Source organism: Asterias rubens, chromosome 13 (genome assembly GCF_902459465.1).
Source record: "Asterias rubens chromosome 13, eAstRub1.3, whole genome shotgun sequence".
Lineage (NCBI taxonomy): Eukaryota > Metazoa > Echinodermata > Asteroidea > Forcipulatida > Asteriidae > Asterias > Asterias rubens.
The window spans coordinates 10,388,828-10,401,773 of record NC_047074.1 but is presented as its reverse complement, the minus strand read 5'-3'; the positions used below and the strand labels follow the sequence as shown (position 1 = coordinate 10,401,773).

General features: G+C 39.5%; 1 protein-coding gene across 1 annotated transcript; it reads left to right on the top strand.

Annotated features, from left to right (window-relative positions):
- Positions 1-716: 716 nt before the first annotated feature.
- LOC117298401 (cell wall protein DAN4-like) lies at positions 717-12,438 on the top strand. Its single transcript, XM_033781654.1, has 6 exons — positions 717-925; positions 5,008-5,046; positions 7,327-7,757; positions 8,291-8,510; positions 10,391-10,564; positions 12,205-12,438. The coding sequence occupies exons 1-6, from the start codon at positions 898-900 to the stop codon at positions 12,360-12,362; spliced, it is 1,050 nt and encodes a 349-aa protein (XP_033637545.1). The 5' UTR covers positions 717-897; the 3' UTR covers positions 12,363-12,438.
- The last annotated feature ends 508 nt before the right edge of the window (positions 12,439-12,946 follow it).

Sequence of the window (12,946 nt, the reverse complement as noted above, 5' to 3'; positions counted from 1 at the left end):
GACTTCGACGTCCCCCTTTTCTCTCAACATTGCTCCCCAACTAAATTGAAACAAGTTTTGCATTGCCGTCTTCTATATTCCATCCAGTTGTTTAAGTAAGTTTTTTTCACTCGCCATCATACAAAAATTGATGTCATTACAGTTTTATATTCACCATATTCAAGCTATAAAAAATACCATTGGTATCAATGGAACTTCACGTCTAAAATAAAACACCCAAAATAAAACTGCACAAAATAACACAATAGTGAAAATAAGCTGGCGTCTATGCGCCTTTTTTTTGGGACATTGTACGTTCCGTAGGAACATGTTGCCTTGGACCGGTCGAGTTGGTCTTTGAAGAGCGTTTGTAACCGGTGGCTATAAAATGCATATGGTTGGAAAGATGTTTTAAAAGTAGAATACAATGATCCACACAATAATTTGCCTCGAAATTGCATGGTTTTCCTTTTACCTCATCGACTAAATAACACGGTCGGCCATTTGTTAGTTCACAAAGCAAAAGGAAAACCACGCAATTTCGAGGCAAGTGATGCTTTTTATACTGCCAACTCGTCCGATCCAAGGCAACATGTCCCTTTAAAAATAATAGGCAAACCGGGTGGCCTTGACATTATCAACATACAGTTGTACTATATAACGAGAAAAAAACTATTTTGTACATCGCAGTGCCTGCAGTAAGCTGTGTGTAACCATGACCTTTAACCTTATTGTACAATGTGTATGTACATGTACATAACACCCTACACCTCTTAATATACGGCAAATTGAACGTGGTGGGCCTGCCATGCTTCTACATTACTCATAATCATTACAGAATATCCTCAAATTGTGACGGTGTGTAACTGATATACAGGACGTTTCTCTCGGTCTGTGGTTAACACTCAGTTCGTTTTGATGGCAGTCTTCCGGAGTGTGCTCTGCGTTTTAGTAGGGTCATATCTTTGGATTCCGTGACCATTTTTTTGCTACCTTTTTTTCTCGATGGATTTGGCTTCAGGAACCATTTAAAAGGAAAATTAGCTCCTATGAACCTCTGAAATGTGATAGGAACTTTTTTTATTGCGCAATATTCAAAATGGCCGCCGACGCCATCTTGAAAAACATAAATTGTAATAGCTCTGGCACCAGATGACCTAGATGGACAAAGGAGATGTCCTTTTCCACTATATCTGACATGACAAATACACTGGAGTGGTAATTGTTAGGTTTGGGGGCCATCTTGACCTCTAAATCCAATATGGCCGCCGACGCCATCTTGAAAAACATAAATTGTAATAGCTCTGGCACCAGATGACATAGACGGACAAAGGAGATGTCCTTTTCCACTATATCTGGCATGACAAATACACTGGAGTGGTTATTGTAATGTTTGGGGACCATCTTGACCTCTAAATCCAATATGGCCGCCGGACGCCATTTTGAAAACCATAACTTTTTTTAGCTCTGGCTCCAGATGACCTACACGGACAAAGGAGATATGCTTTTCCACTATATCTGGCATGACAAATACACTGGAGTGGTTATTGTAAGGTTTGGAGACCATCTTGACCTCTAAATCCAATATGGCCACCGGATGGCATCTTGAAAAACATTACTTTCATTATCTATCGCACCAGATGACCTAGACAGACAAAAGATGTCATTTTCCACTAAATTTGGCATTACAAGTCTACTGGAACGGTTATTGTAGAGTGTGGGGATCATCCTAAACCCCAAATCCGAGATGGCCGCTGTTGCCATCTTACAAAATATGAATTGTAATAGTTCAGGCACAAGAAGAGCTGTACAAACAAATATGTTGTAATTTTCAACCATTTCGAGCATTACAACTGATTCTAACTGATTCAAGCACTCTCGATACATAGGGCAAAGAACTCGCTGTGTAATCCTTGCATTGGCCCAGGGCCAAGATGACCATGTGAGACCTAAACCAGAAGAACAGACTGTGCCAGGGTTTTCAGGGCTTCAGCCAACATGTCAAAACCAGAGGAAAGTCGAGCAATTTCATACGACATACCCCAACCCACTTGATAAGACGATTTATTTGATGTGATGTGTAAACTTGTAAAGCCAATCAAAGAGATAAAAATGCCTTTCGCAATAATTGTTGGTGACCATCCTGTAAACTTTCCACAAAATCATACCTTTCACGGGACCTTTCCACATCAATATGTCACTCATCTATGCTATATTCAAGAGGTTTAAAGGGATCTGGCATCTTAGATGTTTTGGTTGCAGCGGGTGTCATTGCAGATGGTTCTGTTTAATATTCGGCCCTTCGTGGGAAAAGAGCGGGTTCGATGCCTGTATAACTCTACTACGAGACTGTTCCGTCATGCCAGGACAAAAACACATGACTTGAAGCGTATTTGCTATTGAGGCTTTACTTGCCAAGCTCCGACTTTCAATTAGTGCTCAAGAACTTTCAGATGCACATGATGAACTTAAGTACAATGCTGATCTGATTGACCTACATGATTGTAGTTGACACTCTCTTCAAGGACTTTGAGGGTTCCCAACAAGCAGAATACTGGATTTCCTTCATCGAAATGGTGGAGATTCTGACTCAAAGTACCCATGTCATCAGAACGAGCAACTGGACAGAGTTCAAGTCTTCACTCAACCTCATGCTTCCATGGATGTGAATCTATGACAATGACACGTATGGTCGGCATCCTCCCGATTTTACGGCAGTACTTGATACCCTTCCTGAAGACCAGGCTGCAATCAAGGAATATGGTATGTTGCGCACTCAATGATTGGAAAACCATATTCATGTGTCGCCCATGACATTTGGATAGAGCCAACAATGAATAAGGGCTCTAAGCTGAAATCTGGATGACTGGCAATTCCAAACAATGAAAAGCAACTCCTTTCAGACACTCGAAATAGCAAGCATCAGAACTTTTCAATTCGAGAATTGCAGTAAGGATGGAGGAAATGGAGTGTAAAGCTTTGCCCTCTGTTCTCTGGCTGGTCGAAACGAGTGGTGCCCAATCTTGAAGACATCCTGCAGCATCGTGTTGTGCCTTGCAATCTTCAACGACAATGGAACCATGCGTAACACACAGAAAAGCAAGCTCCAGCAAAAATCTTACTTCGACTGCCATTCCAGAGCCTGATGTATACACATAGATCATCGATATGGGCCTCATATGGCGCTTGACCATTTCTACCACTGAAGACAAACTGCCAATCAGCAATGTTTTCATGAAATCGATAATTTCCATGCTCTCCTGAGCACACCTGAGAACAAGGCAAGATCCGCCTTCAAGTTTTCCTCCAAGAAGCTTTCCTAAAAACAGCAGAGTCAACCAGTATTGAGATCTTCTACGTGTAGTAGGCAGCACTGCTAAGAATCTCGCAGGCAGTCTGAAGCCAGAGCTTAATATTGTGCCCATGCAGAGGCAGACACTGCCATATTCACCATCTACATTGTGCTTTGTTCTGAAGGCTACTCAGAAGCAGTCATTTTTGATACTGAGAACACTGACAACTTTGTACAAGTGGCATATGTTTCTCATGTTAGTGAGATGTGGCAATGGCCACTTCCATCATACCACTTTATGTTCTTTGGGTGTGACAATAACTCTGGTTTCTATGGATCAATTGGGTTGAAAAGTCCAAAGAGGCACAAGACCTGCTAGCAGTATAAAACAGCTCCCTGTGACACAAGAGATTATCAGCAATTTGGAGCAATTTGTCATACGTGTATGGCGATTGTAAAAGCAAGACCCTGGGAGAAGTCCGAGCTGCCAAGTGAAGAGTGCAGGAAAAATAGCACTATTTGGCTTGTGCCTGACTTGGACAGTCTCTGTCCACACTTGGAGCGTGCATATTAACTAAGTTAAGAAGTCACCCCCTCACCTATAGGCCATGGGTTGCATCTTGCAAATGGCTTGTGTCTGCCAATCCGTTATACTAAGCCCCCATTCCCTGATCCATGTCCCTACCAACAAACCCGCAGACACATGACAACAGTGACAGCGGCAGCGTCAGTGAAAAGTGAGATAGGTTGTGATAGTGAAGCTGCTATGATGTGAATCTTGAATTTAGAGGTAAGGATGGTTCCAGAACTATAAAAAAAAATTTTTTTAAATTAATTTGTAATGCCAGAAATAGTGGGAAATGACACACTATTTGTTCTAATAGCTCTTCTTGTGCCACAGCTTTCACATTTCAAATTTTCAAGATGGCGTTCGGCGGCCATATTGGATTTCGAGGTCAAGATGGTCCCTTATAATTACCACTCCAGTGTATTTGCCATGCCAGATATAGTGGAAAAGGATATCTCCTTTGTCCGTCTAGGTCATCTGTGCCAGAGCCAATGAAAGTTAGTTTTTTCAAGATGGCTTCCGGCGGCCATATTGGATTTAGAGGTCAAGATGGTCCCCAAACCTTACAATAACCACTCCAGTGTATTTGTAATGCCAGATATAGTGGAAAAGGACATCTCCTTTGTCCGCCTAGGTCATCTGGTGCCAGAGCTATTACAGTTTATGTTTTTTCAAGATGGCGTCCGGCGGCCATATTGGATTTGGAGGTCAAGATGGTCCCCAAACCTTACAATAACCACTCCAGTGTATTTGTCATGTCAGATGTAGTGGAAAAGGACATCTCCTTTGTCCATCTAGGTCATCTGATGCCAGAGCTATTACAATTTATGTTTTTCAAGATGGCGTCGGCGGCCATATTGTATTTAGAGGTCAAGATGGCCCCCAAACCTTATAATTAACACTCCTGTGTATTTGTCATGTCAGATATAGTGGAAAAGGACATCTCCTTTGTCCATCTAGGTCATCTGGTGCCAGAGCTATTACAATTTATGTTTTTCAAGATGGCGTCGGCGGCCATTTTGAATATTGCGCAATAAAAAAAGTTCCTATCACATTTCAGAGGTTCATAGGAGCTAATTTTCCTTTTAAATGGTTCCTGAAGTCAAATCCATCAAGAAAAAAAGGTAGCAAAAAAATGGTCACGGAATCCAAAGATATGACCCTACTATTTTGTTTATAGCAGGACACCTATCCACATGTGCCTATGGTAAGTTCTGCTGGTGGGACTGTCTGACTATTTCTACCTCTATGGTCTGACCTAGCACAGATAGGCCTAAAGTGTACCAGATGTGATGTACTCTGGAACTTCTCAGTCTAAAGTGTACTATAATTATGCAAATCACAACATATTGGACTGTACATTATGTCTACATGTAGGCCTAGCCTACATGCAAGAAAATGCAAGATCCTTGCATACGCGTTGTGTGGGCATATGGAACATTGTCCATTACACTTCTATCTATAAACCATGAACCTTCAGAACCTTCAGAAATTTCTATACTGTATGAAAACGCATGGAGTGGCTTTGTAGACACACAGATTTGTCATGCATGTGGCAGGCTACCTAAATCATTTGTTAATTTGAAAATGCGTTTTGGGGGTCAGACTCATAGGTCATGTTACGTCTTCAATGGCAGCAAGTCTGGATGATTTTTAATCCAGTCTGGTATGGTGTACGGGTAGAGTGAGAACTTGTTGATCTTCTGTAAAGCTGAACACTATTTGAGTAAATATATAAGCCCGGAGGAAGGAAATTTCTCAATGGTCCTCCACGGGTATGGCGTGCAAAACTGATTGTCATCATGTGCTGAACAGACGTAATGTTGTATACCACTTGTTGTGAATTTGTATTGGTCGCGAACCAATCACGAGTGATGTACTGAACACCTTGTTTGTTCTGTCTTGATACATGGTGGCCCAGGGGAGCATGGTATTTATTTTGCCGAAGTGAATTGGGAACAGCGAAGTAATATTTCTGTCCAAACGACCGCCATTTCATTTTTTTCTATTATTGTTGGTAACAATTCGCTCTCCACGGTTCGTCTGCACTTTTAGAATGTCAATTTCATTGTTACAAATATTTGACAGATCGCCTGATAAGACGATATAAACATAAATTTGTTTTCTGTTATAAAGACGAGATCAGAAAATGTGATTCCCGGGAGAAGTTCCTTCCATTAAAGATTTCACGTTGAGTGTTTGAATTTGTTCAACTTGAAAAACAACAAAATGCAAAATAGGCTAAATCAATAAACGGCTAGCTGAAGTAGCAAATGTATCAGCATTAGCAGTGTTTAAAACAACGATGTCTTCAATGTGTTTAAATATATCTTGAACATTATTTAAAGACAGCTCTAAAACATTTCGAATTTTCGTTAGAGATACACCTTTTTCAATGCCATTTTCATATTGTTGGGTGGAGCTAATTTATTGATTTTTATTAAGTTTTAAATTTAAAAGTCTTCAGACAACAAATAAATAATAATAAATGTTATTAATTGTTTTGCAGGTCAAGACACAAGTTTTAATAACTATCATAGACATAGATGTGTCAATTTTAAAAAGAGAAACACATTTTATAAAATGAGAAATTTAAATAAAATAAACTACTGTACCGGCAGCTTAACATTTAAACGAGCAGTTGTTAAAACCAGAAAAGAAGCACAATGTTTTAAAGTCATCTACGATATGAGGTCCTCATCCACATGTAGGTAAGGATGATGTAATTCTTCGTCTCGTCGTCTAGTCTGTTTCACTCCACTGCAGGAGGAAAGTCTTTTCACCAAATATCCACCTCACTCCTCTTTTGCGCTGTCTGTTGCCAAGCAATACCCCTGTATGTACTTACATTACATCTCTCCATCTTCTGTTAAAGGCAGTGGACACTATTGGTAATTACTCAAAATAATTATTAGCATAAAACCTTACTTGGTAACGAGTAATGGGGAGAGGTTGATAGTATAAAACATTGTGAGAAACAGCTCCCTCTGAAGTGATGTAGTTTTCGAGATAGAAGTAATTTTCCACGAATTTGATTTCGAGACCTCAAGTTTAGAATTTGAGGTCTCGAAATCAACCATCTAAACGCACACAACTTGGTGAGACAATGGTGTTTTTCTTCCATTATTATCTAGCTTCGATGACTGATTGAGCTCAAATTTTCACAGGTTTGTTATTTTTGTGTGTATGTTGAGATACACCAACTGTGAAGGCTAATCTTTGACAATTACCAATAGTGTCCACTGCCTTTAATGATGTTGTAAATGTAAATTTAGTTATATCTGTGCTGGTCAAGACACAAGTTTGAGAGACTCTCACTAGATGTATCAAGAGATATAAACATTCTAAAAAAGAAAGAAATTAAAATTAAAATTTAAACTTAAACGAGCAATAGTTAATACATGCTTCAAAAGTGACGATATTAGGAGGTCATTGATTGACCCTTGACCCCTTTTATGTGAAAGAACGTCACCGTTTCTGCTTGCAGGGACTCCAAGTAGGCCCACCCCGTCTGTCAGTGTCGGGAATACAATTACAACGACCGTGACAACCCAAACCACGCCTGTGGCGACCACTACTGGCCCTACCACCACTGAGCCTGCCACCACCACTGGCCACACCACCACTGGCCACACCACCACTGGCCATACAACTACTGGCCCCACCACCACCACTGGCACCACCACCACTGGCCCAGTCACCACTGCCGCCCCCGTCACCACTGCCAATACCACGACCGCAAACACCACCATTGCCCCTACCACCACCCAGCCAATCACAACGGGGTCGCCGACGACCGTAGTGCCACCGCCCACCACGGTTGGGAACTGGACACTGAAAAACAAAAAGGGGAAAAACTGCATGCGGATGTCGTTTGCCGCCCAAATGAATGTGTCATACACCAAAGTAGATGGAACGGTGGGTTCACAATTTGATTTAATTAAGACTCAAATTTATGTTCTTACTCCATGTAATATCCACTTTTAAGGTACAATTAATCCAAAAGTTTTAAAGGTAGTGGACACAATTGGTAATTACTGACAATAATTATTAGCACGAAAACTTACTTGGTGGCGAGTAATGGGGAGAGGTTGATAATTTAGTAAAACATAGTGAGAGAAACGGCTCCCTCTGAAGTGACGTAGTTTTCGAGAAAGAAGCACTTTTCCACGAATTTGATTTCGAGACCTCAAAATTAGATTTTGAGGTTTCTAAATCAAGCATCTTAAAACACTCAACTTCGTGTGACAAATTAATTTGTTTTTCTTTCAAAGTTATTATCGACGACCAATTGAGCTCAAATTTTCACCAGTTCACAGGTTTGTTATTTTAATTTATGCATATGTTGAGATACACCAAGTGGGAAGACTGGTCTTTGACAATTACCAAAGGTGTCCAGTGTCTTCAAACCAATGACATCATTTTTATTTATTTTGGCGTCCACTTTTTAGGCAGGAACGGTTATAATGAACCTGAGTCCGAGAGAGGCTGTTGTCACCAGTACTTGTAAAAGTGGCAAGCCGTCTCGAGATCTTGACGTGTACCCGTTCGCTACTGATTACGATTGGAGCTTCTCACTGTCCTTCGAGAAGACATCGGGAGGTTATGCTCTCACAAAGGTGTCGACATCTTGGGACTACGACAGTCGTTTCGTCGACTCATCACTTTTTGGTAGGCCCTATCTAAAAAAATTCCTCGATACGTTAAAGCCATTGGACACTTTCGGTAAACAATGGTTGCGTTCGTTTAGCTTCCCCAGGTCGACCCCGGTGTGTGGCATTGTTTTTCCCCAGGACGTGTGCATATAATAACCCACGTTCGTCCTAGAAAATAACCCCGCCACACACTGGGGTCGACCCAGGGAAGCTAAACGAACGCACCCAGTATTGTCCAAAAGTATCACAACTTATATATAAAATAACAAACCTGTGAAAATTTAGGCTCAATCGGTCATCGGAGTCGGGAGAAAATAACGGGAAAACCCACCCTTGTTTCCGCACGTTTCGCCGTGTCATGACATGTGTTTACTATAAATCCGCAATTCTCGTTGTTGAGAATTGATAATTGTTTCAATGTTTTCTCAAAAAGTAACGCATTTCATGAAATAATATTTCAAGAGAAGTCTTTTACTTTTACCTCCTGTAAACCCTGAAAGTTATTTGTAAATTTGTGAATTTTTATTTTTGTTTCTGTTCCGAAAGTGTAAAATGGCTTTAAAGGGTCTATGTACTTTTTCCTAACAAAAAACACAATGTCCACAGATTTACATTAAACTCACACAGTTTAAAGATTAGAATAGTAGAAAGCTTCCCTTGAAATTTTACCTACTGAGGGGCTGTAGTTTTTGAGAAATGAGTAAAACTAATAATTTTCGTCTCAGTTTTAGTATGTACAAACGTATTAACCAGTTATGCTATGGTTTTGGTATAATATCATAACTGGTTAAGGGAATTTTACATGCTAAAATAATTTTGGTCTCATGAGACCAAAATTATTTTGTGACTTGGTTTACTCATTTCTCAAAAACTACACAACCTTAGTTAGTAATCTTTGAAGGGAATCCTTTCCACTATCATTATCTTCAAACCCTGTAAGTTTAATGTAAATCTGTGGACATTTGAAAAAGTACCCGAATCCTTTAAAAGCTTGTCTTTGTCTTCATATGGAAGGGGAACAACAAGCTTTTGATTCTCCCGTTTCTAGTGTCAACTGATTGGGTCTATTGAGTTTTGCGCAAAACCTATTAAAAATCCAAGTTTGTTTTTAAAGGGTGTATGAACATTTTTCTAGGAAAAAAACAAACAATTTCCACAGATTTACATTAAACTTACACAGTTTGAAGATAATGGTAGTTGAAAAGCTTCCTTGAAAATATTACTTGCTGAGGTGCTGTAGTTTTTAAGAAATGAGTAGAACAATGTCATAAAATCGTCTCAGTAATCACGAGACGAAAATTATTTTAGCATGTAAAAAACGTATTTTTCATGACATTGTTTTACTCATTTCTCAAAAGCTACAGCACCTCAGCAACTAAAATTTTAAGATACGCTTTCTACTATCATTACCTTCAAACGGTGTATGTTTAAAGGCAGTGGACACTATTGGTAATTACTCAAAATAATTATTAGCATAAAACCTTTCTTGGTGACGAGTAATAGGGAGAGGTTGATGGTATAAAACATTGTGAGAAACGGCACCCTCTGAAGTGCCATAGTTTTCGAGAAAGAAGTAATTTTCCACGAATTTGATTTCGAGACCTCAGATTTAGAACTTGAGGTCTCAAAATCAACCATCTAAACGCACACAACTTCGTGTGACAAGGGTGTTTTCTTCTTTCATTATTATCTCGCAACTTTGATGACCGATTGAGCTCAAATTTTCACAGGTTAGTTATTTTATGCACATGTTGAGATACACCAACTGTGAAGGCTAGTCGGTGACATCTACCAATAGTGTCCACGACCTTTAATGTAAAAATCTGTGGACAATGTGTTCTGTGTTAAATACAAACATTACCCAAATCCTTTTATGTTCATTGTTCCTGTGTTTAGGTTTCTCGTCAGAAAGTTACGGGACCGATAACCTTCTTGATCAGTCGGTAGAGTTGGGGAAATCTTACTCGTGCGTCGAACCACTCACAGTATCCACTGGGTTAGCCACCGTGATGCTGTGGGATATGAACCTGCAACCATTTGCTGAAGAGGCCGACGGCAATTTCGGAGAAGGTAACCATTATTACTAATGGGAGACTTTTTGGACGCTTGGTGGCAGCAGACTTACTAGGTAAAATCCATTGTTCTCGGTAATGTGCGCATGCTCAGAACTACGTGAACAATGAAAATTTACCTGGTAAGTCTGCTGCCACCTAGCGTTCCAAAGTTTCCCATTGTTGTAATTGCTTATTTGAACAAAATAAACAAGATGAATATGAAGATGAGTGAAGAATCAACATGTTTATTTGTGTTTATGTTTTCTTTATTGTTCTTATTACTGTACATTGTATTTTTACTTTTGTGAAATTAATAAATGAAATGAAATAATGAAAACTAACTTGAAAATACACTTAAGTACTTTAGTACTTCAGGATTGGCTTTATAATTATACCACCACTAGCAGAGTTATTCTTTGCCCAGTGTTCTTCTTCTTATTATTTATTCGGCATTCATAATTGCCTCAGACAGTTTCGCTATTCCTATTGGTGGAGAGCGCATCACGTGGGTGTGTATAAACCTTTTGTTTATGACCGGTAAAAAGTGTTAATTCATGGGCGTGACACGCGACCTTGCACCTGTTCTTATAAGACAGTTTCTTCATTCCTATTGGTCGAGAGCAACGGCTGAAACAGTTGTGCCACATCACGCGATACGCGGGACGTGCACAGCATTCCCTTATAGGGAGTTGTTTACCCGAGGGCGGCGGAGGGCTTTACCATTTCATAGCTGGAGGGGTGTTGTGTTGAAAGAAATCATCTAACAATTATAATTTTTGCATTTATTTTATTTTTTGACCAAAAAGTGATGATATTGTTTTGACCGAAAAGATATTTATGAATGGGAATCAAAGTGTGTTGAATCGGTTTCAACTAGTGGTTGTAATTTACCTCGACTTCGTCTCGGTAAAATTATCAAGAATCAGGCTTCGTTGGGATTAAACCACTATATTATAGTTGAAAACCTCGATTCACCACACATTTATTCCCTTATTCACACATGACTAAAATGACGATCATACAATTTACAATAGAGCCAGCAACTCTTGGCAGATTTTTTTTTTAACCTAACAACTTTGGCCTGGGGCCCTTGTTTCATTTGCTACTGGCTTATAAAAAACAGGAAGTAATGAAAAATAGACAATTTTAAAAACAGCAGATAATAAAAGTGTTTTGTCTAAAATATCTGAAAGAGTATATCGGAGTGTCTGTACGACTTGGCCAAGTATACATCATTATTAAAATTATAGGACCCATTACCTTTTAACAAGTCTTTCCCTTTGACGAATATCATGAAAGAAGTTCGTCAGGCTGGTAAAAATAGATATCAACTTATGGAAAATTCATTTGCTAAGTCTTTACTTGTCAACATTAAAGCCATTTGACACTTTCGGTAAACAGTATTGTCCAAGTCCGAGACCTCGTGTATCACAACTTATATATAAAATAAACAAACCTGTAAAAATTTAGGCTCAATCGGTCATCGATGTCGGGAGAAAATAACGGGGAAACCCACCCTTGGTTTCCGCACGTTTCGCCGTGTCATGACATGTGTTTAAAATAAATCCTCAATTCTCGCTATCGAGAATTGATATTGTTTTAATGTTTTCTCAATGGCTTTAATGTAATACGATTGGTATTCATTTCTATTTCTAGCGGAACCCTGTCATGTTGCGGCGGCGAGTTTTGGAGGCATCCTTGTAGCCGTTTTGGGCGTCTTTTTACTCCTCGGTGCTGTTACTCTGGTAGTTGTCATTGTGGTGAAGAAACGAAAGAGGTCAGCCGCAGCACCTTACACAACCTTGACAGCTTAAAGGATGTGGGTACTTTTTGTAACACAATACACAATGTCCACAGATTTACGTTGAACTTACACCGTTTGAAGATAATGGTAGTAGAAAGCGTACCTTAAACAGCCAATAAAGGATGATCTCAAATATATAATAGCTGCAGTCCATAGGAAACATACAACAAATATAACGAGTCTCTTACCTCACGTTAAAACATGGTAAAAATGGCGGCTATTTGATGTGTAGAATAGCACCCTCAGTTTGCCAAAGCTGGAGAACTGTGTTCAAACCCAATTAGGGGAAAATCGTTACTGGCGTCAAGGGGTCATTATAGAGCCGTTTTTGACTCTCGGCTGAAAAAGCCGCGCGGCTGGGTGCATTTTTGACTCAGTTATTTATTACTAAATGCAAATTTTGACAGTAAAATGGTTATGTCTATTTGGCCATAAAAAAGGTAATAGTTAAAATATTGAGATCCTTTATTGGCTGTTTAAAATATTACTTGCTGAGGTGCTGTAGTTTTTGAGAAATGAGTAAAACAATGTCGTGAAAATACGTTTTTACATGCTAAAATAATTTTCGTCTCATGACCACCGAGACGAAAATTA

Bases quoted from the DNA above. Each gene is read 5' to 3' on its own strand.
- LOC117298401 (XM_033781654.1), top strand. From the start codon at position 898: ATGGCAGTCTTCCGGAGTGTGCTCTGCG. The intron at 5,047-7,326 runs GTAAGTTCTGCT...TTCTGCTTGCAG, and splicing joins CCTATCCACATGTGCCTATG to GGACTCCAAGTAGGCCCACC. The intron at 8,511-10,390 runs GTAGGCCCTATC...TCCTGTGTTTAG, and splicing joins CGTCGACTCATCACTTTTTG to GTTTCTCGTCAGAAAGTTAC.